Source organism: Sciurus carolinensis, chromosome 2, assembly GCF_902686445.1.
Source record: "Sciurus carolinensis chromosome 2, mSciCar1.2, whole genome shotgun sequence".
NCBI classification, from domain to species: Eukaryota; Metazoa; Chordata; class Mammalia; order Rodentia; family Sciuridae; genus Sciurus; species Sciurus carolinensis.
In genome coordinates this window covers 196,042,010-196,069,897 of record NC_062214.1, presented here as the reverse complement: position 1 = coordinate 196,069,897, position 27,888 = coordinate 196,042,010, and the positions used below count along the sequence as shown (strand labels likewise).

General features: G+C 50.4%; 1 protein-coding gene across 1 annotated transcript; it reads right to left on the bottom strand.

Moving 5' to 3' along the window:
- Window positions 1-17,405: 17,405 nt before the first annotated feature.
- LOC124976648 (uncharacterized) lies at window positions 17,406-20,619 on the bottom strand. The gene is made up of 6 exons (XM_047539418.1): window positions 20,593-20,619; window positions 19,903-20,045; window positions 19,598-19,673; window positions 18,807-19,290; window positions 18,236-18,350; window positions 17,406-17,826 (listed from the first exon to the last, which is right to left on the bottom strand). The coding sequence occupies exons 1-6, from the start codon at window positions 20,617-20,619 to the stop codon at window positions 17,406-17,408; spliced, it is 1,266 nt and encodes a 421-aa protein (XP_047395374.1).
- Window positions 20,620-27,888: the final 7,269 nt, after the last annotated feature.

Here is a 27,888-nt window from a genome sequence, read left to right as displayed (position 1 = left end):
GCAATACTCAGGACTCAACCAAGCAACAGCGAATCTCATTCAACACATGATCTAGCCCCTCTCAAACTTCAACAATAATTCAATAAAGACTAGGGCAGACAAAAACCCCAAACCAGCAATCAGGCCCCAAGGAGGAAAAACCAGAGGGAACCTCAGGTCACAGCCCTGAACATTAACTCATGCAATGAAAATGAAGAGAAGTCCCAGAACCAAAAGAATAATAATAACAACAACTGATCACAGAAGGGCAGACGTTTAAAACGGGAAGGGAAGTGCGTCTCAACTGGTGCTCAAGTCCAAGACCTGGGAAAACATGAGGAAACAGGCAAAAAACCTCCCCCCAAAATTGACAATCCCCCAACAAAGGATCCCACAGACCCATAAGTGGATGAAATCCCAGAAAAAGACTATAAAAAACTATTAAAATGTTGAATGAACTCAAAGAATATCCAAGGAATGAGGTAAGAAAGCAAATGCAGGAGATGGAAGAGCATTTCAATAAAGAAACAGAATCATGAAAAGAAACCAGTCAGAACTGCTGGACATGAGAGACGCAACGATTCAAATTAAAAATTCACCTGAAAGCATCACCAAAAAGATAAGATTGTGTAGAAAGTAGAACTTCAGGTCTTGGAGATTGGGTACATGAATTTCAATACTGCTTTACTCAGCTTTTTCACCACTGCAACTAATTGACCCGACCAGAACAACTGAGGGGAGAAAAGTCTATTTGAGGGCTCACAGTTTAAGAGGTCTCAGTCCATAGAAGGCTGGCTCCATTCCTCGGGGCTCGAGGTGAGGCAGAACATCATGGCAGAAGAGTGTGGCAGAGGGAAGCAGCTCACATGAGGGTCAAAAAGCAGAGAGAGACTCCACTTGCCAGACACAAGTATAAACCCCAAAGCCACACTTCCAATGAAACATTTCCTCCACTCTCACCTCACCACCTCCAGTTTCCACTCAGTTAATCCCATCAGGGACTAGTTCACTGATTAAGTTAAGGCTATAGCCCAATCATTTCTCCTTCAAATCTTCTTGCATTGTCTCAAGGTGAGACTTTGGAGTACACCACATCTAAACCATAACAAATACCAGTATGCAATAGGAGGAGAAACATGATCAGATTATACAAGAACTCTGGGACAGTATCGAGAGAACAAACCTGAGAGTTGTTGGAATAGAACATGGGGATACAGGCTAAGGGCATTAAGAATATGTTCAATGAAATAGTAACAGAAAAAATCCCCCCATGTTAGAAACAAAATCGATAGCCACATGTAGGAGGCACATAGGACCCCAAGTAGACAAGATCAGAACAGAACCTCTCCAAGACACATCGTAATCAAAACGCCTAACAGAAAATAAGGAAAGAATATTAAATGCTGCAAAAGAAAAACATGAGGTCTCATTTAGAGGCAAATCAATAAGACTTCCTTCTGATTTCTTGACTCAGACCCTAAAATCAAGGAGGACCTGAAAGGAGATATTCTAAGCTCTAGAGGAAAACAATTGTCAGCCAAGATGGCTGCAGCCAGCAATGCTATTTTTCAAAATCAATGGAGAAATAAAAACTTTCCATGACAAAGACAAACTAGTTTATGACCACTAAGCCAGCAGTATAAAGAAAACTCATAGACACACTGCACGCAGAACACAAAAACGAACCCCAAAGCTCCCAAATAGATAAAGATCACTAGAAGGACAACCAACTAAATGAAAATCAAGACAGAATTAAATGTAGCAAACAACCCAAAATGTCTGGAAGCAACAAACATATCCATAATAGTAATGTAAATGGTCTCAACTCCCTGATTAAAATATGTAGATCATCATAACGGGTTAAAAAATCAAGATCCAACTATATGCTATTTGCAAGAGACATATCTCATAGGCCAAGACAACCACAGGCTTAAAGTTAAATGATGAGGAAAACATGTTTCATGCAAATGAAGTCAGAAAACAAGCAAGAGTTGGGAATGGTGGCACACACCTACTTCCAGCAGCTTGGAAGGCTGAGGCAGGAGGATCGCAAGTTCAAAGCCAGTCTCAGCAACTTAGCGGGACCCTGTCTCAAAATAAAGTACAAAAAAAAAAAGGGCGGGGATGTGGCTCTGTGTTTGAGTGCCCCTGGTACCAAAAGAAAAGAAGGAAGGAAGGGAGGAAGGAAGGAAGGGAGGATGGAAGGAAGGAAGGGAGGATGGAAGGAAGGAAGGGAGGATGGAAGGAAGGAAGGGAGGGAGGATGGAAGGAAGGGAGGGAGGGAGGGAGGGAGGAAGGAAGGAAGGAAGGAAGGAAGGAAGGAAGGAAGGAAGAAAAAAAGAAAAAAGAAAGAAAGAAAGGAAGGAGGGAGGAAGACGAACAGGAATCTCTATTCCCATATTTGACAAAGCAGATTTCAAGCAAAAATTAATCAGAAGAGAAAAAGGACAATACATACTAGGAAAATGAACAATCCCACAAAAGCTAAACAGTAAATATGTACACCCCAGTAAATATGTGCACCTAATTAGATTTAAAAAATATTTCTTGACATTAAATCTCAGATAGACTCCAATACAATAATACTTGTTGATTTCAACACACCCTATCCTCATCACCGATAGACAGGTAGTCCAAACATAAAATCAATAAATATGTCTTTGACCTGAATAATACTATAAATCAAATGGATCTGAGAGACATGTGCAGAATATTTCACTCCAAACAGCTGAATTTAATTTCTCAGCAGTTCATGGAATCTTTTCTAAAATAGACCATATTCTAGAACTCAATGCAAGCCTCAGCAAATACAAACAAAAATGGATATAATCCTGCATCTTAAGAGATCACAATGGAATGAAATTAGAAATCAACACCAAGAAAAATAATAGAAACCACATAAACACATGAAGATAAAATAGTATTCTTTTTTTGAGGAAGACTAGATCATAGAAGAAATCAGGAAATTCATAGAAAGAAATGAGAACAGAGATAGCAACATATCTGGGGTGGTATGAAAGCAATTCTAAGGTGCGAGTTTACAGCATTAAGTACCTACATTAAAAAAATATCCCTTGAGAGGCTGAGGCAGGCTCAGAATTTCAAAGCCAGCCTTGGCAACTTAGCGAGGCCCTAAGCAACTTAGAAAGATCCTGTCTCAAATTAAAAAATAAAAAAGGACTCAGTAGTTAAATGCTGCCAGGTTTAATCCCTAGTACCAAAGGAAAAAAATTATACATCAAGGCTTCAGCAAAGTAAGATGAAATAATTCCAAAATCAGTAGAAAACAGAAAATAATGAAGATCAGAGACAAATTTAATAAATAAAAAATACAAAGGATCAATGTAACAAAGAGTTGGTGGTTTGAAAAGATAAATAAGATTGATAAACCAAATTAACAGAGAGAGAGAGAGAGAGAGAGAGAGAGAGAGAGAGAGAGAGAGAGAGAGATCCCAGATCAACGAAAATAGAGATGAAATAAGAGACAGCACCACATACACTTGTGAAATCCAGAGAATCAACAGAAACTATTTTGAAAATCTACACTCCAATAAACTAAAAAACCTAGATGATAAGTTTTGAGACATATGACCTGCAAAACTGAACCATGACAATACAGAAAATCTAAACAGACTGATATCAAGCATAGCGATTAAAGCAGCAATTAAAAGTCTTTCAACAAAGAAAAACTCAGGACCAGATGGATTCTCGGCTGAGTTCTATCAGACGTTTAAAGAAGAACTAATGCCAATATTCCTTAATTATTGAATGAAATAGAAAGGGAAGGAACACTGTCAAATACATTGTATGAAGACAGCATCACCCTGATACCAAAACCAGCTAAGACACATCAAGAAAAGAAAACTATAGAACAATATCCCTGATGAACACAGATGCAAAAATCATTAATAAAATATTAGCAAACCACATTAAAAACATTAAGAATAGTACGCCATGATCAAGTGGGTTTCATCCCAAGTTTGCAAGGTTGGTTCAACAAGTAAATCAATAAATGTAATTCACCACGTAAATAAAATTAAGAACAAGAATCACATAATTATCTCAATAGATGCAGGAAAGATCTTTGATAAAATCCAGCACCTTTTCATTTTAAAGTGCTGGAGAAACTAGGGATAGAAGGAAGTTACTCAACATTATCATGGATATATATGACAAACCCAAAGGCAACACCATCCCGAATAGAAAAAAACTGAAAGCGTTTCCTCTAAAATTAGGAAGAAGACAAAGATATGCACTCTGACCAGTTCTAATCAATATAGTTCTCGAAACTTTAGGCAGAGCAATCAGGCAAGAGAAGGAAATTAAAAGCACATAAATAGGAAAAGAAGTAAAACCATCTCTATTTGCTGATGAGATAATCCTATATCTAGAAGACCCCCCAAATATATTCCACCAAAACACATCTAGAACTGATACATAAATGCAATAAAGTAGCATAATACCAGATCAACATTCATAAATCAATAGCTTTCCTATATTCCAACAGTGATTCTGCTAAGAAAGAAATTAGGAAAAATATCCCACTCACCATAGCCTCAAAAAATAAAAAATGGGTTGGGAATTAATCTAATCAAAGTGAAAGATCGCTGCAATGAATACTATAGAACATGAAAGAAAGAAATAGAAGAAGGTCTTAAAAGATGGAAAGACCTCCCATGACATTGAATGTGTAGAATTAATATTGTCAAACAGCCATGCTGCCGAAAGCAGTATACAAATTCAATGCAATCCCCATCAAAATACCAATAGCATTCTTCACAGAACTAGAAAAAGCCCCAGGATTCATTTGGAAGAATGAGAGATCCAGAAGAGCCAAAGCAATCCTGAGAAAGAAGCGCAATGCTAGGGGCAGCACATACCTCATCTCAGAAATACTACAGAGCTACAGTGACAGAAGAGCCCGGTATTGGCATCAGAATAGATGTGCAGACCAATGGGATAGAAGAGAAGACACAGAGGCAAAACTTACAGCCCTCTAATATTTGAAAAAGGTGCAAAAGTATACGTTGGAGAAAAGACAGACTTTTTAGCAAAGGGTGCTGGAAAACTGGACATTAATATGTAGAAGAATGAAACTGGATCCCTATCTCTCACCTGACATAAAAGTCAACTCAAAGACTCCTTAGAAAACTTGGAATGGAACCACCATTTGACCCAGCTATCCCACTCCTTGGCCTATACCCAAAGGACTTAAAATCAGCATATTACAGAGATACAACCACATCAATGTTCATAGCTGCTCAGTTCACAATAGCCAGATTGTGGAACCAACCTAGATGTCCTTTAATTGATGAATGGATAAAGAAACTGTGGTATATATATACAATGGAATATTACTCAGCCATAAAGAAAGATAAAATTATGGCATTTGCAGGCAAATGGATGAAATTGGAGAATATCATGCTAAGTGAGATAAGCCAATCTCAAAAAAACCAAAGGACCAATGATATCGCTAATAAGTGGATGATGACACATAATGGGGGATGGGAGGGGTTAGTGTTAGGGTTAGAGTTAGGGTTAGGGAGGGGGGCAAGAAAGGAGAAGGAAGGACTGTATAGAGGGAAAAGAGGGGTGGGAGGGGTGGGGGGAGGGAAAAAATAACAGAATGAATCAAACAACATTACCCTATGTAAATTTATGATTACACAAATGATATGCCTTTACACCATGTACAAACAGAGAAACAACATGTGTCCCATTTGTTTACAATAAAAAAAAAAAAGTCAACTCAAAGTCGATCAAGGACTTAAGGATTAGACCAGAAACCTCGCAACTGCTAAAAGAAAACATAGAGCCAACACTCTGTATTGGCACAGCCACCAACTTCTTTAGAAGACCCGAAAACTCCATTAAAAAGTTTCTAGAACTCATAAACGAATTCAGCAAAGACGCGGGATATAAAATCAAGTCCCATAAACCAAACACATTCCTATACATCAGTGATGAAGCCACTGAAAGAGAGATTAGGAAAACCACTCCATTCACAATAGTCCCCCAAAAATAAAATACTTGGGAATCCATCTAACAAATGAGGTGACAGACCTCTACAGTGAAAACTACAGAACACTCAAGAAACGAATTGAAGACCTGAGAAGATAGAAAGCTCTCCCGTGCTCTTGGATAGACAGAATTAATATTGTCAAATGGCCATACTACCAAAGGAGCTATACAGATTTAATGCAGTTTCTATAAAACTCCCAATGACATTCTTCATAGAAATAGAAAAGGCAGTCATGAAATTCACTTGGAAAAATAAGAGGCCCAGAATAGCCAAAGCAATCCTTAGTAAGAAGAGTGAAACAAGAGGCATCACAATACCAGACCTCAAACTATACTACAGAGCCATACTAACAAAAACAGCATGGTACTGGCACCAAAACAGACATGTAGACCAATGATACAGACTAGAAGACACAGAGACAAACCCACATAAATACAGGTAGCTCGTACTAGACAAAGGCATCATAAACATGCATGGGAGAATAGATAGCCTCTTCAACAAATGGTGCTGGTACAACTGGAAATCCATATGTAGCAAAATGAAATGAAACCCCTATCTCTCACCCTGCATAAAACTCAACTCAAAGTGGATCAAGGGCCTTGGCATTAGACCAGAGACTCTGTGCCTACTAGAAGAAAATGTAGGCCCGACTCTCCATCATGTTAGCTCAGGAACCAACTTTCTCAACAAAAGTCCTAAAACTCAAGAAATAAAATCAAGAATCAAGCATTAATAAATGGGACGGATTCAAACTAAAAAACTTCTTCACAGCAAAGGAAACAATCAATAATGTGAAGAGAGCCTACAGAATGGGATAAAATCTTTACCATGTGCGCTATGGTAAAGAGCATTAATCTCTAGGATATATAAAGAACTCAAAAAACTCAACACACAAAAAAAATAATAATAATAATCCAATCAATAAATAGGCAAAAGAACTGAACAGGCACTTCTCACAAGAAAAAATATAAATGGTCATAAAATACATGAAAAAATGTTCAATATCTCTAGCAATTAGAGAAATGCAAATCAAAACTATACTGAGATTTCATCTCACTCCAGTCAGAATGGCAATTTTCAAGAATACAAGTAACAATGAAAGTAAGCGAGGATGTGGGGAGAAAGGTACATTCATACATTGCTGGTGGGACTGCAAATTGGTGCAACCACTCTGGAAAGCAGTATAAAGATTCCTCAGAAAACTTGAAATGGAACCACCATTTGACCCAGTTATCCCACTCTTTGGTTGATATCCAAAGGACTCAAAATCAGCATACTATAGTGATACAGACACATCAATGTTTATAGCAGCCAAACTGGAATCAACCTAGATGTCCTTCGACAGATGAATGGATAACGAAAATGTATATATACACAATGGAATATTATTCAGCTATAAAGAAGAGTGGAATATGGCATTTGCTGGTAAATGGATGGAAATGAGATTATCATGCTATGTGAAATAAGCCAATCCCAAAAAACCAAAGGCTGAATGTTTTCTCTGATATGTGGGTGCTAACCCACAATAAGGGAGATTGGGGAGGGGAAGAATGAAAGTTCATTGGATTAGACAAAGGGGAGTGAAGGGAAGGGAGAATGGGAATAGGAAGGACAGTGGAATGAATCGTACGTAACTTTCCTATGTTCATATATGAATATGGGATCAGTATAACTCCATTATCATGTACAACCACAAGAATGCAAAGTTATACTCATATATATATGTGTCAAAATACACTCTACTGTCATGTATATCTAAAAAGAACAAACAAAAATGGTTGTTTAAAAAAAGAATTTAAGCAAGCCACTTTTTAAAAAAGAAAATTATATGGAATTTTAAAAAAAAATAAAGAATAGGTGAGATGCCAGCAAACTCAAAAGCTTCTGAACAGCAGAGGAAATGATTAAGAGTATAAAGAGATGGCCTAGATAATTGGAAAAATCTTTGTCAGCTGCTCCTGTGATAGGGAATTATTATCAAGAATATATGAAGAACTCAAGGAGCTTAACACCAAAAAATAAAAATAATAAAAACCCAAACAAATAAAAAATGCCAAATAACCCAATCAATAAATGGGCAACAGAACTTGAAAGATATTTCTGAAAAGCAGCAGCACAAATGGCCAATGAATACAAGAAAAACGTTCAGCATCTCTAGCCATCACAGACATGCAAATCAAAAACCACATTAAGATTTTATATCAGCCAGGCAGGGTGCCCACACCTGTAATCCCAGCCACTCAGGGGGATCGAAAGTCCTAGGTCAGCTTCAGTAACTTAGGAAGACCCTGTCTCAAAATATAAAATTAAGAGAACTGGGGACGTGGTTCAGAAATAAGTGCCTATGGGTTCAATCCCTGGGACAAGGAAGGAAGGAAGGAAGGAGAGGGAGGAGGGAAGGAAGGAGGGAGGAAGGAAGGAGAGAGAGAGAGAGAGAGAAAGGAAAGAAGGAAGGAAGGAAGGAAGGAAGGAAGGAAGGAAGGAAGGAAGGAAGGAAGGAAGGAAGGAAGGAAGGAAGGAGAGAGAGAGAGAGAAAGAAAGGAAGGAAGGAAGGAAGGAAGGAGAGAGAGAGAGAGAAAGAAAGGAAGGAAGGAGAGAGAGAGAGAGGAAGGAAGGAAGGAGAGAGAGAGAGGAAGGAAGGAAGGAAGGAAGGAGAGAGAGAGAAAGAAAGGAAGGAAGGAAGGAGAGAGAAAGAAAGGAAGGAAGGAAGGTGAGAGAGAGAAAGAAAGGAAGGAAGGAAGGAAGGAAGGAAGGAAGGAGAGAGAGAGAGGAAGGAAGGAAGAAAGGAAGGAAGGAGGAAGAAAAAGAAAGGAAATCTAATCAGAAGAAGGAGGAGATAGAAAGGAAGGGGAGAGGGATGGGAAAGGGGAAGAAATGCAAAATGAGTTTGAGAAAATCATGCCATACGCACATAGAAATTTACTACAGTGACTTCCACCTTTATGACCTGTAGGAAGCACCAAATTTTAAAAAGCTAATAAATGAGCAGAAGGAAGGTCAGCAGAGTGTGGGGGGGGGGGACTGTGGACGGTAGCAGAGGGAATCCAATGCCATGTGGTTGTGCCTTTGCCCAAACGAACCAACCATGTGTGTACAGCGCTTTAGCAGATGATTTAAAAATAACCGTGACTCTGATAAGTTACGAAGGAGCACCCCAGATAAAGAGAGGTCACTGCAGACACTGAGAGCACCTGCGCCCGTTGCGGAGAGGGAGAAAGCCTGAGTGCACACGACCAGAGCCCGGCTGCCTTCACCTTGCCGCAGTCGATGACAGTAAGGGATGCTTTACATGGACCCCAAGGGAACCAGGAAGAACATTCCAGAAGATGCACTGATGAGAAGCATCAAAGCTTCTCACTTCAGGAAGCCACTAAACCACAAAGGGAAGCAAGGAAGAGAGGAAGAAAGGGACAACACAACTGTAACAACCAAAAAACCCGGAAAGCAATTAATGAAATGGCAGAAGACGGTCTTATCTGTCAAGAAGAACCTTGAATGCAAGCCATCACATTTGAAGGTGTAGAGCAGCTGAGTGGCCTTGTCTTGAAGGCCCAATGACATGCTGCCAACAAGACGCTGCTAGTGAGAGCACGCGGACTGGAAGGTGTTCCCAAGGTTCCATGTGAAGAGAAGCAGGAGCCGAGCAGAAGCAGCTATGCCGTCTGACCAAAGCAATTCTGAGGGAAAAAGAGGTGGTTATATAATGATAAAAGGATCAATTCAGCAAGAAGATGGACACAACAATTACAGGTGAACCCAATACCAGAGCACCCCAAATCCAAAGCCACATTACTAGACCCAGAAGGAGAGGTGCTACCACATCAGTATCACAGGGCTTTGGCCCCACGTCAGCACTCCACATCTCACAGGTGGAAAATCAGCAAAGATCACGAGATGGATGCCGTCATCTCTAGGTCAGACGGGTCACAGTTACCATGCAGAACGCACGTTCTCAGCCTCAGGGGCGGCGTTCCCCAGGACAGATCATCTCCTGAGCCCTAATAAGTGTTAACAGATTTAAGGAGATCGTGGTGGTGTCCAGTACATTTTCAGACCACAATGGTATGAACAGAAAATCAACAGCAGGAGGATCTTCAGAAAATTCAAAGTGCATGGAAATTTCAAAAACCTACTCCTGAATTACTAATGGGTCAAGGAAGAAATCAAAAGAGAAATTAAAAAATTCTGGAGGCAAAAAAAAAAAAATGGAAACACATCAAAGCCAATCAGATCCACAAAGGAGTTCTGAAAGGGAAGTTTATAGCAATTAAGTGCTACATCAAAAAGAAAGAAAGATTTCCAATAAACAACCTAATGTTGTACCTCAAGGAACTACAAAAACAAAACCAAACTAACCCAAAAGCTACCAAAGGAAGCAAATAGTAAAGATCAGAGCAGAAATAAATGAAATGGGGCTAGGAAAGCATTACAAATGACCAACGAAACAAAGAGTTTTTTGTTTTTTGTTTTTCTTTTTTTGTGGTACTGGGGGGAACCATGGGCCTCACACATGGTGGGCAAGTGCTCTACCACTGAGCCATGCCCCCAGCCCTTTTAATTTCTTATTTCGAGACAGGGTTTTGCTAAGTTTACCAGACTGGTTTCCAACTTGCAATCCTCCTGCCTCAGTTTCCCAAGTTGCTGCAGTCACAGGAGTGGGACCACTGTGCCCAAGCGACAAACCTTTAAGCCTGACTAAGAAAAGAGAAAACTCTCATAAATAAAATCAGAAACAGGAGAGGAGACATTACAACTGATACCACAGACAGAAGATCCGAAGAAACTACCATAAGCAATTATGTAACAAGTTGGTTCATCCAACCAAACGAATACATTTCATTCAGTCACATCAAATGTACCAGGAATGAGTCAAGCTGGGTGGGATAATCCCAGTGACGTGGGAGGCTGAAGCAGGAGGATCGAAAGTCCAAAGCCAACCTCAGCAACTTAGTGAGAGCCTAAGCAACTTCATGAGACCCCGTCTCAAAATAAAAAAGGCAAATGGATGAAATTGGAGAATATCATGCTAAGTGAATAAGCCAATCTCAAAAAACCAAAGGACGAGTGATCTCTCTGATAAGTGGATGATGACACATAATGGGGGGGTGTGAGGGGGGCAAGAATGGAGGAAGGAGGGACTGTATAGAGGGAAAAGAGGGGTAGGAGGGGTGGGGGGGAAGGGAAAAATTAACAGAATGAATCAAACACCATTTCCCTAAGTAAATGTATGATTACACAAATGGTAGGCGTTACTCCATGTAGAAACAGAAACAACATGTATCCCATGTGTTTACAATAAAAATAAATTTAAAAAAATAAAAATAAATAAAAAAGGGCTGGGGATGTAGCTCTGTGGTTAAGCGCCCCTGTTCAATCCCTGGCACCAAAAGAAAAAGAAAACAGAATAAATTGGACTGAGAGATGATGTTTTGGATAAGAACCCCAAATCCCAGACAACAACAGCAAAAAGAGACGAACGGGATCACATCAGATGAAAAAGCTTCTGTACAGCAAAGAGTGAGGAGACCACCTACGGAGTGGGGAGGGTATTTGCAGACTAAACATCTGACAAGGAATTAATTTCCAGATTATAGAAATCATTCAGATAACAGCAAATAATAATAATAATCCAGTAAAAAATAGGCAAAAGACCTCAATAGACATTTCTCCAAAGAAGGCACACAAATATACACATCCAGCAGGTGTACGAAAAAAAAAACGCTCAACCCACTAGTCCTCAGGGAAATGCCCGTCAAAACCACAGCAAGCTCTGACCTGGCTCCACTTGCAATGGCCACGATCAAAAAGAAGACAAGAAGGCAGAAGGCAAGCATGCAGGACACAGAGAAAAGGGACCCTGCACCTGGCGCATGGGAATGCGGATTAGAAGAACCACGGCAGAAAACACTCTGAAAGCGTCTGGGAAACTTCAATACGGAATCGCCAGGTGACCCAGCTCTCTGGCTGCAGGCCCTACATCCAAGGGAAGTGACCTCAGTGTACTGCCCAGACTGCTGCCTCCCAGGTTCCCCGCAAGGCTGGCGCCCCTTAGCAGATGACCGAGCGTGGAAAATGCAGTACCTCGACACCGTGGAATACTCTTCCGTCAGAAGAGGGGCCATCCTGTCATTTGCTACGTGGATGGAACGAGGAGACATCACGATAAGTGAAACAAGCCAGTCGTGAAAGGACAGAACCATGTGACCTCACGCACGTGTGGACTCTAAAAGCCTTTCTCTCAAGAGCAGCAGAGAGCGGAAGGACAGCTCTCCAAGGCTGGGGAAGGGCTGATGGGGACAGGTTGGTCAACAAGCCTCGGGTTCCAGTAGGTGGGTAGAACGAGTTCTGGGGCAACAGGGTGGCCACAGTTAACCATGAAGTATTGTACATTTCAAAATAGCAAGAAGAGAGGATTTGGAACGTTCTTAGCACACAGAAAGGATCAGTGTTTGAGGCCTGGGGTGCCTGCTTGCTGTGTCATTCCACAATGTATACGTTTATTGAAACATCACATTGTATCCTGCAAAGATATGCACTTACCATGTGTCACCTAAAAATCAACAATACTGGATGGGCAGTGCAGCCCAGTGGTACAGCAGTGGTCTAGCACGTGTAAGTCCTCGGGTTCAGGCCCCAGCACTGTAAAAACAAAACCACATTTTTACGGTGCTGCATGATATGGTGACGGGGAATGCCTGTCACAGGTCTGCACAAGCCCACAGCAAGCACTGCACAGAAAGGAGGCCTCCAGTCAGCCGTGGACTCTGGGTGACAGAGATGTGTCCGCATAGGTTCATCAGTGAACCAAGTATACAGCCCTGGTGGGATGTTGCTAATGGGGAGGTTTTTGGCGGGGGGGAAGGGGGCAGTGGTGCACAGGAAATCTCCATACCTTTCATTTTTAAATTAAAGTTTTATTGAAAAATAAGATTTATTCCAAACACCTCTGACAGCATCCGCTCTAGAAGGCACCCTGCCCTTAGACCCTCTCCAATCCCTCAGCGCCAGGTCCATTCACAGGTCTTGCTAACCCTCTTTCCATGGTCTGCGTCCTCCTTCTCTGCAAAGGGTCACGGGCCGCATTTGCTCAATTCTGGGTTCTAGTGGCCTTTGGCAGAAGGCCCTTGGTGCCAGATGGGTGGCTCTGGGCATGCAGCGTCAGCACTCTGGGGGTGGAAGTGGGGTGAGATGATGTGAATTCAGGTGAGGCCCGTGCGGTGCTGTGTACACAGGCCAGCTTCTCTGGCTCCCCCACCAGGGGACACTTCCTGCTATTGCTGGCTGTCCCCCCTAGGGGGAGCTAGGCAGGATGATATCCCAGTGCTTGTTTCTTCTACTCTCAGCAACAGATGAGGTGTGTCCTGGGGAGTGGGCCCTGTCCACCCCAGGGCCACACAGGCTCCTGGGCGGCAGCTGCTTCAGACCCAAGGGGTGTGGCCATCTGTCCTCACCTGGCAGTCTGGAAGCTGAGCTTCCCTGGGGGACCTGCAGTCTGGAGATGGTCCTGGGCAGGCAGGAGGGGTCTACCAGAGCAGTTCAGGGCCTGTGGCCCTGACTCGGTGGCTCTTGGGATCAGCCAGCTACCCCAGACTGCTCTTGGTATTGCTAAGTTGCCATCCCTGACCCTCTGTCCTTCCCACTATCTTTCATGTTGGGTGTGGTGGTTTCAGAAGGCCTGGACGGGGTACTCTGAATTGCCAACCTCTCCTCCCCCTGGCTGCTAGCCAGCCTCACAGCCCACCATGCTCCCTGGCAGGCTTTCTGGAAGGCAGGGTTAGGCTTCAGAAGGTGGGGAGGACTCCCTGCAGGGACATCAGGGGTAACAAGAGGGAGGAAGAGGAGGCCCCCTCGGAAACCCTCACGGGGCTGAACAGGGGCTCTTGGGGGAGCACTTGACCATGTGTCTAGAAGAGAGGTGTCTAGCACCTGGAGCTGAGGTCCTTCTGGAACACGAGCTGTCAGCCGTGGGGGCAGCAGTGGGGATGGCTGTTCACACCGAGCACCCTTAGGAAGGACCCTGTTTGCATCTTGACTTTACACTCCGGAAACTGGAGGTCCAGAGAGGTGAGGCTGGGGAGCTGCTTGGGTCACCCAGCAAATTCCTAGAGGAACCCAGTAGAGACCCCGGTCATCTGCACTCCAGGCAGTCCCTCACCCACACAAGCCTGCAGCTGATCCCCTGAGGACTGTCTGGTAGTTTTCCATCCTGTGCAATAGGGGAGCGGAGGAGCCAGCAGGGCTTCATCTTCACAGCTGAGCAGCGGTTCTGACAGCTGCGGCCCCTCCCCCAGCAGTCCCCAGCCCAACCACAGGCTGGCTAGGGTGTCTGGCAGATATGCAGGTCCTGGGCACCCTGGACATCCGCCCCGCACAGGCCGGACACCTGTTCCCCCTACCCACGAGGTCATCTGCTTGCTGCCCACTCTCCTGAAGCCCTAATCGCAAGCCCTTGGCTCTCTGTCCCCCGCGGGGCAGATAGGGTCAAGATCTCCAGTAGCACCCCCGCTCCGCAGGGCAATGTCCTATCTGCTGCCCTCCCGACGTCGCCAGCCCCCGCCACGGCTTCCGCGCCCCACGCGTCTCCGGCCCGGCAGCGCGTGGTGCTCGGGGCGGCAGGTCCCGCTCTGCAGCCGCCGCCCCCGCAGCCTCGCCACCCGCCGGGAGACGGGCGGTGCGTCAGCGACTCGCAGCCCGCGCGCACTTCATTTATTCAATAGCTCCAGGCCCGAAAAACACCGGCTAAATTGCATCCCATTTTCCCCAAGCCCATTAGCAACCGGCGGCCGCCTTCTCCGCAATTCTGCAGAGCCACCCGGGGCTCCAGGGGAGGGGGCCTGGCTCCGCCTCTGCGCCTCCCGCCCCCCACCCAAAGGCTCCAACTCAACTTTGCATGTCTGTGAAGCCCCCCGGAAGACGGGCCTGTTCTGGTCAGGGCGAGGGTGGGACTTCCCCCCCGCCCTTCGCAGCCCCCAGTGACCCGAGCTGCAAAGTTCACCCCAGCCTGGGGCCCCTTGGGGGGCTCTGGAACAGCCCCCCACCCGCTGGCGATGGCATGGCACACAGGTCTCTGCCCCACCGAGTTCACTTCTTTTTGCTTGAAGATGGGAAAGGGGATAGTAAGAGTTGGCTGCCGGGGAATGGGGGTGGGGGGCATTTTGAGAGATAAGGGACTGAGGGTGGGAAAGGGCTTTGTAAACAGGTCTTCCTGCTGGCATCTGCGACCTGGCCGCAGTTGGGTCACTATACAGACGGGATGACACTTTCTCCCCACCCCTGAGGCTGGCCACCCACACTTCACTGACCAAAATCTCCTACAGGCTTATTCTTTTGTTTCCCTGACTTGGTGTCCTACTAGAGAGTGACTGGAGACCCTCTCACCACCGGCCTCAGTGGGGAGCAAGACCCCAACACATGAAATACTAGTAAGTGTTGGACATTGCCCCCTTACTGGTCACAAAGTGCAGGTGAGCTGAGAAGTGTGGATCTGTCACCGAGAGGTTGGATATGTCAAAAGCCCCCAGAGAACCTGGGCGGGGGAGGCGCATGTTGGAAAGGTGGGACAGCTGCTGCCCTTGAGGCTGGGGGCACTCCCAGGGGGTGCCTCTGTGCTGTGCACGTGGGACTGGGCAGTTGGAAAATGAATGAAGAGAGCCCTATTAGGGATGGTCTGCACCATCTCTGCCACGGGAGGAAAGGGGGCCTCCCCAGAACCCTCCTCAGGAGCTGGCCCCTCAGCAGGTCTGTTTGGGGTCTATATACAAAGGCAGAAGCGAGAGAATGGTGGGCGTACGGGATAGGCCACGAGCACTTTCAGCAAGGGGGAGGTGGCCCTGGTCTGAGGGGCGGCCTAAGCAGGACCAGGGCCCCTGCACCAACAGAGGCACCACGCACACCCACTGAGGGTCTCTTCCTGACTTGGAGCCAAAGTGAGACTCCTAGAAGGCACAGGTTCCCAGGAGGCCCAGCCAACGTCTGGGCACCCTCGCTCCCCTCCATGACCCACTGAAGAGCTTTCCCTGGGCCCGGATGCTATTCCTGGGGCTCTGCTCGGGTCTGCCAGCAGGTGCCAGGACGCATGGGGAGGCCAGCAGTAAGGGTGGACGCCTGGCCAGGGCAGGGTGGTTGCAGGAATGCTCGCCTGGCAGTGGATCCTCGGGAGGGAGCCCGCTCTTCCGTGGGAACCTAGCACGTCCCCAGCGCCCTCACCTTGCTGAGGAGGAGGGTGGGAGCGCTCATTTGCAGGTAGGGACACTAAGGCTCGGAGGTGAGAAAGCCACAGTGCTGGTGAGTGGAAAGGGACAGATGTGAAGGCCAGTGCTGACTCTGGAGTCCATACCAGGTCCACGGGACTAGGCCCCCAGGGTCGCCATCTGGCCTGGACACCCCACCTAGGTTGGAAAGACCCCTTTACCATGCCTCTTTCCCAAAGTCACTTTTCAGAGTAGAAGTGTTTTTCAAAGGAAGGAGTGTGTCCCCCACAGGGGGACTCTGGAGAAGGGCTGGAGGCCTCGAGCTCAGCGGGGGGCCCCTGGAGTTTTGGGGGTCTCCATAACTGGGCTACCCCAAGGCTCTCCCTACTGGTGACCAGTACTAGCCAAAGCTACCCTCTGCCATGGGACGAACCGGGCCGGGAAGGAGGCCTCAGTTCCCTCCTCTGTCACGTGCAGCCATACTTTCAGGGCACCACTGGGGGCTGCAGAGGGAGGCCGGAGGGGCAAGACCCCCACCCAAAGCTGTCTGCATGATGGGGGGCTGCAGAGGGAGGCTGGAGAAGGTCCCCCACCCAAAGCCCTGTGCAAGAGGGGGGCTGCCTGCCTGTGTTTGCAGCCGTTGGGGGGGCGGTGAAGACCTAAGCTGCCCCCCAGCCAGCTCAGACTGAGGTGGCTGAGCGCGGGCGGCAGTGGCTCTGGGGAAAACAGTGAGTCACCGGCGGCCGGAGCGTGCGCTTCCCGGCTGGAGCGCTGCGGCGGCAGGTTTCATAGGTAATTATGTAATTTACGAGGCAGCCGCTCGGGGCTGTGTCTGAGTCAGCCTGGCTGTGTCGTGACCAAGCGGAGGCTGGCAGCACAGAGGCGTGGGCACAGCTGTGCCCCGGGCCCCGGCCTCTGCCCTCGCGGGCCTGGCAGCCAGCCCTGGGCCCAGCACACAGACAGTGGGGTGGGGAGGGGCCTTTGGGACCTGGGACTGGTAGAAAAGCTTGTCTCTGTGGCCCAGAGCTTGCACACTGTGGGGGGACAGTGAGCCCCCAGATTCCCGAGGCTGCTCCCTGCCAAGTGCGGGCAGGGCAGAGGCCAGCAACTCTAGGAGATGTCCTCCTGAGCTAGACTCTTGTGACACCTTCCCCTTAACAAGCCTCTCTGAACATACAGACACAGGAGCGTATGTACATCTTTGTAATGTGTATTTATTGTTCAAACGGCTTGACAACAGTGTTTGGAAGCCTGAGCAGGAATTCCGACCTTCTCCCGGGCTCAGAGCTGCTGGAGGGATCACGTGCCAGTCGCTCCTTCCCTGTGATCACCCCCTCCCCTGGGGGATGATCTCCCACCTCCCCAGCTCCCGCAGGCTCCCCAGCCAGGGCTCTCCAGTCCTGCTGCGGGAACAGTCCCAGGGTCGTTAAAACGTGGGGGAACAGCTCAACGTTCAAACTGTTCTTCCTGCTTGGGTGTGGGGAGAAGCAGGGACCTGCCAGGGTCACGGGGCGGATTGCGCCTTCTGAGAAGAGGGGACATCTTGAGTCCTTGAAGTAGGAGGAATCCATGGAGGAAAAGGGAGAAATCAGGGGCAGAGACTCCCGAGGCAGGTCCAGGCAAGCAGAGTAGCCCCTGCACAGGGTCGGGAGGAAAGAGAGAGTCAGGTTTCCCTGCAGTGTCTCCCAGCACCCCAAGACCTACGAGTCACCTGGACAGCCATGTCCCACCCTCACCGAGAGGGCGGGCACATCCCCTTCTCCCTTAGTGTCCCATCTGCAGGGCAGTCACCTCCCAGGACAGTGACTAGATGGAGACACTGGCCCGCAGGGTGTCAGGGTGTCGAGTCAGTCTGCTCCTCTCTCCTTCCAGTGTTTTCTCTCCCAAACAATCGCCTCCCCACCTGGGCCCCCCTCTACTCTTCCTGGCTAGAACCCACCACAGACACCACCACACCCGAAAAGAGATAAATAAATAAAAGAAAACCAGCTCCGCTGTGGAAGGCAGTCCAAATCTGGGTTTTTTTCCGGCCCGAGTTAATTACACTTTAAATTGGCATGTTTGCTGATGGGGGGCGCCCCCTCCCTCTGCAACTGTTTGTACAGTAAAACTCAGCAGGCTGGCGGGCTCCCCCAGCCTTGGCAGGCCTCGCCGCTCCCCTGCCAACAAGAGAACAGAGCAGAAACGTCTATTTTTGAGGGCTGGAGAAAACGAGGCTGTCACAGACTGTGGGAAGCGGTACTCCACCCAGCTCTGGAACCTGCCGCCCAGCTTCTTGCCCCAGGAAAGACCAGGGGCCACGGAACAGGGTCCCATCCCCAGTCCCCCAAGGGCCTAGCCTGGTCAAGACTCCCCCGTGTGGCAGCACTGCCCTGGGGTTTCCCCGCCTCTTGTCCCTGGAGCAAGGCCACAGGGAATGAGGGAGCTCTGGGCAAGAACCTGGGGCCCTGTGTCGTTCCCTCTCCCCACATGCCTGGCAGCTCCCTGGACAGGTGGCGTGACCTTTGCCTTCCTCAACCAACCCTGATAACAGCCTGGGCCTGCCCAGAACTCATGTGCACTGGAAAAAACCCATCCCTGCTCAGAGCCCAGAAGGTCCTTCAGCAGACACTTACCAAGCCCAGGGAACACCTTGGGGTCAGGTGTCCCCAGCTCATGGCCTCCTCTCTGCAGTGGAAGCAGCCTGGTCCCCCCCGTCCTAGCCCCCGGCTCATGTTGGATCGCCGCAGGGTCTGTCTCTGGTCCTAAAGACCTTCCAAGTGTAGGTCCAGCTGCCTGCAAATGGAAGGCAAGGCCAGCAAGCCTCCAGAGGCTTCTCTGCTCTACGCCACATGCTGGGGACAGGAACACCCTGGCAGGAAAGTCAGACTCAGCCTGGGCCCCTGCTGAGCTGACCGCAGAGTCCAGGTGATCAACGTCTGCCTGCAAACGGGGCCGGGTGTGGAGGCGCAGGGGAAGGCTTCCTGGAGGAGGCAGGCCCTGGAGCTGCTCACCACGCCTGCTGGTCCTTCCTCGGGGTCCTGCTGCCAGGCTAACTGGGCCCAGGACCTGGCACCTCAAGGCAGACGGTGGCCTTGCACACAGGTACCACGCCAGCTCCTCTCCACGTCACGGGATAATGGGAAAATGACGAATGAGGCTCCGTCGGGCTCTGCGTCCCAGCCCTCAAGCCTGTCCTCAGCCATGACAAATGGCCCTTCCACCTCCGCAGGGTCTTTTCAGAGGCCCCGCTGCACAGCCTTGGCAGTGTTGGTGGAGATTTATGTCTGTCTGCCCCAATTCTTCTTCATTTCTCTGCTTCTTTATTACCTCTAAGAGCATGTTTTTAGTTATTCATTCCACAAACGTTCTCTGAGTGCTTCCTGTGTGATTCCGCCAGGCAATAAAGACATCTGACTCATTACACCTTCGTGCCTGGAACATTTGCTCTGGACTGGGATCCAGGCTGGATTTGATCCAAGGAGGTGGTATCATCCGAGCACCTATTGGGAGCCGGCCCTGCAGCCGAGGTAGGGCCCTGACTTCCAGAAGCAGAGCTGCAGAGCAGTGGCCCTCCCGCCGACCTGGAGGTCTTGGCGTGGCTTCTGCAGCCCTCTCAGGGTTTACAAGGAAGGCGACGGCCAAATCCCCAGGGGCGGGCCTTGCCCACGTGCCAGTGCGGGAGAGAACCACGGCACCTCCTCCCGCCCTGCATGGACCCTGTTTCCTTACCCGCCCAAGGGTGGGAACAGAGGCACGGGCCCGAGGGACATGGATTCCGAGTCCCTCAGCCCCAGCACGTGGGGCTTCTCTGCATCCGTGGGGGTTCCGAGCTCTGGGCTCTGTGGGCCCTCAAGCACTGTGCCAGCCTCTGACTGGGCCCAGGGATACAGGTCAGGGTGGGAGCATGGGGGAGGCCTTGGCACACACAGTGGAGGCAGTGGACACCCCCAAATGCCCTCAAGTGGGAGCAAAGATACAGGTGGCTGTGGGCCTTGGGTTTTGAGGTGCCCAGCGGGACCCTGGTCTTCTGACAGTAAGCAGCCCTCACCCCAGGGCAGACACCAACCAGCAAGCGTGGCACGGATGCTGCCACCAACTTGGAGAGACACCGGTGGATAGAGGAAGAAAAACAAAATACATGAAAACTCTGGCCACCCAAGTCTTGGGAGGCTGCCATGTCATGCCAGCATCCAAGGCCAATTCAATGAGACTGCTCTCTTCTAGGGCTGAGGGGCCAGTCCTAGAGCTGCGGGCTCTCAGCAAGCAGGGCAATGAAGGGCCGGGAGACGGACGTGCCCACTTCACCTGTAGCTGGGTGATCTGGGCCCAGTCATTCAACCTCTCTGAGCTCCATTTCCTTATCTGTAAAACAGAACTGCCCCCTGCAGTTGACAGGGCCCAGGACCAGGGCAAACCCACCTTCAGGACGGATCTGACTTTTCTCATCACCCCTTAAAAACAGTGAGAGAGGGGGACACAAGCCCAGGTGTGTCACTTTTCCAATCATGTCCAGAGTAAGATAAATAGGGCCTTGCATACCAGAAAACCAGGTGGGCCCGGTGACCTTGGACTGTGGGCGGGATTTACCGACTGCCTTGGAAACAGACCCCATTACTGACCCTCAGACCGAAGGGTCCACAGCGGCTCTCATCATGGCCACTTGGGGAACAGACATTTTCATTTGGCTTGTTGGATGAGAAAGGCCCTTTGTTTGTTTTCCCTTCTCCTCAAACAATAGATAAATCAGTAATTTTGCCTTTAATGAAATTCTGCACCAAGCAGCACAGGGTCGCCATCTTTGGGTCTGAAATGAGTTGGGAACATGCAAGCGGCTGATTGCCTGGTACCCCGGACTGACATTTTGTCTCATGCATAATTCTCAAGTGGTAGATGAGGTACCACGCACTCTCCCCCACGGCGGCCCTGGAGACTCAAGGGCAGCCATGCCTGCCAACGCTGCTGTGTGGCAGTGGTTACTGCAGCAATTAACTAAGGCTAACGCCTGCCTCCCCACCCCCACCACACACGCTTAATATATTCCAAAGATGTGTCAATGCATTAACAGCAATTTTCATCTCCAAATGTTCCCATTTAGTCAGTTCTATGCATAAAATATTAGCCCTGACACCAGGCTCTGGCCCGCTGCCGACGGAGTTCCCCAGAGCATCTGGCTGGCGGGGCCGGGTGGGAGCACACTCCGCCGCATCTGCAGCCGAGTGTGGGGGCCTCGGTTCCAACAGTGGAGAAAAGGACTCAGACCTCGCTGACCTGCCCTGCCACAGCCAACCCCAGACTCTCAAGTGACATCCTGGAAGGGGTAGAAAAAGCTAGAACACTAAATAGCTTTTAACAAATGTGAAGAATTTCTAAACAGTGATTACCATATTCATGAAGCCAGTCGCCACGTCTCACGGCTTCCTGGTTTGTGCTCAGCACTTTCCAGGGGATCAACCTAATGTGGTCTCTGCCCTCGGGGATCCTATCAGTCAATCAACATGTACTCACTGCTCGCTACTGTAGGCCAGGCCTGGGTCCCAAGGCTGGGGACACAGCATAGGAGAAGATGGAAAAACTCCTGCCCTGCAAACATTCCGGTCTGGGTGGGGAGGGTGTGGGGGCGCAGGTGGATGTGAACGGGAGGCCACCTCGGAGAGCCACAGGCTAGGAAAAAAGGCAAGTTCATGACCAGAGTTTGTGCCCGAAAGAGGAGGGCTTGTTCTGTCAGGTGCTCGGGGTGACCCAAGGAGCTAGGGGCATCCATTGCCTTTGGAATCCTGAACCCCTGAGAAAGCGGTTTGCAGGACATGGGGTGCTCACAAAGGCAGCATGGTCCCTGCAGGGGAAGGCGCATGGGCAGGAGCGCAGAGAGCGGATGGAAATACACCGGGTTTGCTCTGACACCCAGGGGACAGGATGAGGCTGGGGCCACAGGGGTACTCCACACCCTTTAGGCACAGAGAAAGAGGGGCAGGGCCCACCCGTGGGCCTGCAGCAGTGCAGGGAGATGGATGGACTCTGGAAAGTTCTCCCACCAGAAGCGGGAAGGGAGACCAGTGGGGCTCTGTGTGGCGGCCCACACCAGCGGGGCAGCCCCTCCAGCAGGGTGGACCTGGAGGTGGAGAACCTTTGGGAAGAGTCTGGGGGCTCCCCCTGGGCACAGTCCTGGGAGCCCCCGGGGAAAGGCAGAGACTGCACCTGTGGAGAGCGTGCAGCCTTCAGAGAACTTCCCAAGCTCGCTCGGCCGTAGGAGGAGCTCCAGGAAGACACCTGGCCCGGGCCTGGACCCTTTCCTGCCCCCAGGCGCAGGCAGCCTCTTCTGAGTTACTGAGGCTCCAGATCAGGCTGCTGGGGTGACCTTCGTGAGGAGTGGGCCGGGCTGGGTGGCAGACCTGAAGAGCAGGGGGAGGCACAGGAGAGCCCAGCCGGGCCACGCCTGCTGGACGCAGGGTGACGGCAAGTGACTGGGGTACTCTGACACTTCCAAAAGCCCTCCTGCACGGCCTGGACCTGGGGCACCGAAAGACCAGGTGACGGGTCCCACATACAGTCCACGGGGACAACCCACAGAGACTTCTGCCGCCTGGCATGTCGCACATGGAGTCTTCCGAGGCGGGATTCGATGCCGGAAAGAGGTTGACTGTATAATATTCATCGTATAGAAAGTGAACACCTCACAGGCAACCTATTTCAGGTACCACCGAGCAGCACCGACTCCGGGTAGGAGGCTTCTTCCTCCAAGGCGGCCTCCCCACCGCCCCGCCGCCCGCCTCCGTGGCCGGCTGCAGACGTGAGTCAGGCGCATGCTTGGCCGGCCGTCAGCCATGCACCGCGGGCCCAGCAGGCCGGGCGGACCCCTACCCTCCCAGGCAGGCAGGCAGCATGCAAGGCGGGGTCTGGTGGTGAAGAGAGGCCGACCGTGTATTGTGCGTCTTGATGAATGCGAACGCGCCACGGGCAACCTCTCCTCGCGCACCACAAGGAGCAGCATGCGCGGGACGTGGGCCGAGGCTCCTCTGGAGGGTGTCGGGGTCCTGCCGAGGGGTCCATGTGGAATGGAGGGAGGCAGCCAGTGCTGGGCAGCATGCGGGCAGGACTCCCTGGAGAGGGGCGGGTGCCCCTCTGCCTGGACCTGGCTCCTCAACCTCAAGGCATCAAGCAGGAGCTGGACGGGGCCCCGTCATCCATCGCACACCAAGTGGGCACTTCGCGACCACCTCCCCAGTGCAAGACCCAGGCCTCTTCCCCAGGGCGGGCACGACCCCCAGGAAGCTTGCCCAGGGCAGAGCCGGAGCTGAGGCTCAGCGGAGAGGGCGACAGCGCCACACGGAGTCCATGCGTTCACGTACCCTGCACTGGCCAGCCGGCGCACCCTGCGAGTGGTAGGCGGTACTGAAGACAGGCCATCTGTGTTATATTCGTCATTAATAAAGCGAACTCTTCACAGACAACCTCTCCTCAGGTACCCACAGTGACGATGCCACAGGACCTGGACCGCCTCCGCCGTCGCGCTGTCTCCGAGTCCGCCCTGGGGATGGATTGGACAGGAAAGGTGAGAGGATCCAGGAGGAGCCGCACACGCCCCGCCCAGCCGCCTGTCAGGTCCCGCGCCAAAGCAGCGACCCCGCCCCGGCCCGGGCCCACCCCCACTCCCAGGAGGGCTGCACCGCCAAGAGGTCCTCCAAGGTGAGAGTTGATACTGAGAAAAGATCAACCATGTATTATTCGAAGTCAATAAAGCGAATATAACACGGTCGATCTCCCTTCAAGTACCAGCAGAGGTGCTGCGCGAGGAGCAAGCGGGTGGGCCGCAGGCTGCGGTGGGCGCGGACGGCTAGTGGACCAGGTGAAGTACATTAGGAGCAATTACTTTCCAACTGGTCGACCATCCGTCCCACGCCCCAGAGCGGTGCCGACGCTGGCGTTCTTCCCCGAGGTGCCCGGCCTCCAAGGCGGCCTCCCTGGTGGAATTTGATACCGAAAAGGGGTTCACCGAGCAACATTCGTCGTCCGGATGCAAAGTTGCTCGGGTAACCTCTCCCCAAGTACCAGACTAAGGCAGAAGCGTCAAGGTGGCTGTGCTTCCCGAAGACCCTCCCTAAGGGCAGCACGAAGGCCGGACCTCGGGGGCCACAGTTTCACACTCTGCAAGGACCCTCCCTTGCCCCGCCAATCCAGGAGCGAATCTACCGTCTATCGCCTCCTGGAACAGAGGCTGAGACCCTTCCCCAAAGCTGAGCTTGAGACCCAGGTGGGATCTGACGCAGAGCAGGGGTGCTCATGCGTGGGCACATGGCTGAGGACAAAGATGAAACCCGCTCGCACCCGAGGCTTCCTTCCCAGCCCCAGAGAGGGCGACTCCAGGGATGTCCCCGGGCTTGGGGTCTTCCCTTTGGAAGTAGTTGGCTGGGCAAGGACACTAACGCCCGGTAGTCACCCGCCTTGGACTTCGTCCATGCCACCTCTGGTCCGCAAGGCGCCCCCACCCCAGTATCCTCCAGTGATTTAACACATTTAAACAACAATGGCCTGCCCCCTTGATTAGCCCATAAACAAAGCAAAGAAACTTGAGAAATAAAGAGGGTGGGGGGTGAAGAGAGGAAGAAAACAGCAAGTGAATGACAAATGACCTCTCCTTCCCAAAATGGCAGAGCAGCCCAAGGCCAGAACCCCCGCTGTTCCAGAGTCGAGTCACATCCAGAACACGCCTCCTACAACCCGCAGGCTCGCCAGTGACGGCTGGGCCAGACGATAAACGCCACAAGCAGAGTCTGGATTCTGTGCCCACCACCCACTTTGTGGACGTTGGAGTGGGACCGACAGCAGAATCCTTTCCCTGACGTCGGCATGTGTGCAGGAAGCCCTCCGAGTCTTGCTGCTGTTGGAGCAAGAGGCCAGCCACAGAAGTTCTGTCACAGAGAGAAGGACCACGTCACGGGTAGCTGCCCCCTAGGAGTTATGGACACTGACCTGCAGCTCAGAGTCTCTCTCCACAGCTGCCGACTGGAAGTGCTCGTGAGAAAGGCCCGGGTGGCGGTGTTGAGGGGACGAGATGACATACATCGCTACACTCAGGCACGTCCAGGGCTGCACTCAGCACCTACCCCGGAGAGGGCTTTTGGTGCTGTCCATCCCCCAAGAGTGGCATGACTTCTTAAGTCCTCCAAGGTGGGGCTGATCTGGAAAGAAACGCAGCATGCAAGGCTGGTCACCAAATAAAGCAGGCTAGCAAATGGCAACCTCTTTCACCCTGACCCTGGGACATCAACTCCAGGATGACCTCCCAAACTCAGCCTCCATGACCAAGGGCCATTGGCCACCAATGAAGGGAACATCATGGAGGCCACCGTGGAGAGGGCCAACACCAGAGTCTGAAGGATCGCAGCTGGACTGCCCATGCTTCCTGCACACAGCAGCAGCATGGCGGGCAGTGTTCTGAGAGGCCCGACCCCGGGGACCAGGGAGCCTCACTCCGGAGTCAGCGTTTCACCCAGAACGCCCCATGCGGAGGCATGGGGGCAGCGGGAGGCGCCAAGCCAGGTGACGCCAGCCACAGTATGCACTCACACCCCAGTGGACGCCTCACCCCTGAGGTCAGCACGCCTGTCCAGGAAGCTGTCTGGGAAGGTCTGGGACGGAAGAGATGGTTAGCTGCTCGAAGGACAGAGTCTTTTGACCCTCAATTCCCACTGACCCCAACAACTCCCTCCAAATAAGCACGAGTTTCACCATCGGAACGTGAACTGTACAGCATTGATTTTCATAAAAACATGTTTTTCGGAGTGAATTACATTAAACTAATCCAATTCCCTGTTTAGCTTCCTTCACGGCACTGTTGAGCTGTTTTCATTTCTTTTATTTCCCTTGTTATTTCCCCAAAATTATTTTCATTAGGATCAATTCTTTTCCATTTAAAAGTCTGAATGAAGATTTGATTCCTCAATGTGTTTTTGTCTACATCAAATATTCCTGTTTACAGCAGCTGCCACCGGGAACTTCCTCTGTGGCCACCACGTCTACAGTGTTCCATTTCCCCAGGTCAAATGTCGCAGCTGAAATGTTGTCAAGAAAATTGGATTCTTCTGCCAATTTGTAGTCAATTGAACACATTTTCCTCTGAGCCATTTCAGTGGTTTTTAGTGTTATTTTGTGTTCATTATTTTTATCACTATTATTGAATATAAACAGGGAGAAATACTGATTGCCTCTACGCATTTCAGCAACCCACTAGAAACCCGGGCGGGAGGAAAGAACTGAGACAAGGAGGGGCACAGAGAAGCCAGACGGAGAGGAGTGCTCCAAGAGGTGACCGCAGGAGGGACCGAGGGCAGGGGCGCTGGCCACCGGCACTCGTGAACATGAGCTCTGTTTACCCACAAGGTCCGAGTCTCTTCCACAGCTAAAATGCCTTTGGGGTCAGTGACCAAAGTGTTGATGTCAAGACAGAGGTCTGAGGTCAGAACTGAGTCCCACTTGGCACTGGTGCCATCCTCCACGGGCCAGAGACCCAGCTCTGGTTGCCATCTGCTCTTGTCCACCAGGGAGGGTGGCCACCATGTCCACACTACCTGTCCTCATTCCGGGGCCACAGGGTCCCAGAAGCCTTCCCAAGCAGGATTTGACACTCAAACAAAAGTTGCCTTTGTGTGATTCAACGTGAATAAAGCGAATTCACCAAGGGCAACCTCTGCTCAAGAGTCAAACGTCGGCACGGGCAAGAACACCAACAGGATGCCTCTTCACCTGGGCGGCACTGCCCGCAGGCTACTGCGACTTGGACTGCTGGCTCACTCGCTCTCTGGGCAGCTGGCACTACCTTCCAGGAGCCCCCAGTGTGGTTGGAACACGGCGTGCCAAGAACCAGCTTGCCGGGCTCCAGAAGTGGCCCCTGAACTGACTTTGGGTGTGGGGTAGGTGTGGGCACACGCGGCAAGATCAGGCCATGCTTGGGTTGGCATCTGTCCCGTAACCAGAGGGACATGAACACCGAAGTCCTGTTCCCAAAGCCAGCATCTCCTCTGACTAGTCCCCCAGGGGGACTTAACACAGAAAATGGAGCTGCAGTTTTCCTGTGTGACCACTGTAGAGTCTGTCCAGCCCACTGGGGGTCTTGCGTGCTGACCTGGAGGCTGGCGAGTCCTCCTGGAGGGCAGCATCCTAGAGGTGGGCAAGACTATAGGAATGAGCCAACAGTGTCCTAGGGAGAGAGAGGCATCGGGACATCCTCCAGCCCCTCCTTCCAGATGGTCTCAAAGAGCGTTAAAAAAAAAAAAAAAAAAACATGTCAGAGAGCGTCCACCCTGTTCCTGCATCTCAGCATCACATCTCCCTGTGTGCCCAGGGCCATGAGGCAGGGGACAGGGCTCTATCTCCAGGGAGCTGCATCCTAATAGGCAGGAAGTTAAAGAAGTTAAAGCAAGGTCAACAGACACTCTAACAGCAGCCATGTGGTAGTGACCATGACAAGACCATGGTCCTCCTGCCTGCCTGCATGCCCACCACCACCTACGCACTGAACTTATACCAAGTTTCCATACCTACCTGTGGAGCAGGTACCATCCCCATTCTTCAGATGAAGACATGGAGGTGGGAGAGGTAACAGGTTAATCGACTCATTTTAGATCATTAGCAGTACAAACACCAGGTAGGAATAAATACTGTTAGTGACTCTTCTCTTGCACCAGGGACAGTAAAGTCATCATGGAGACCCGCCCCTAA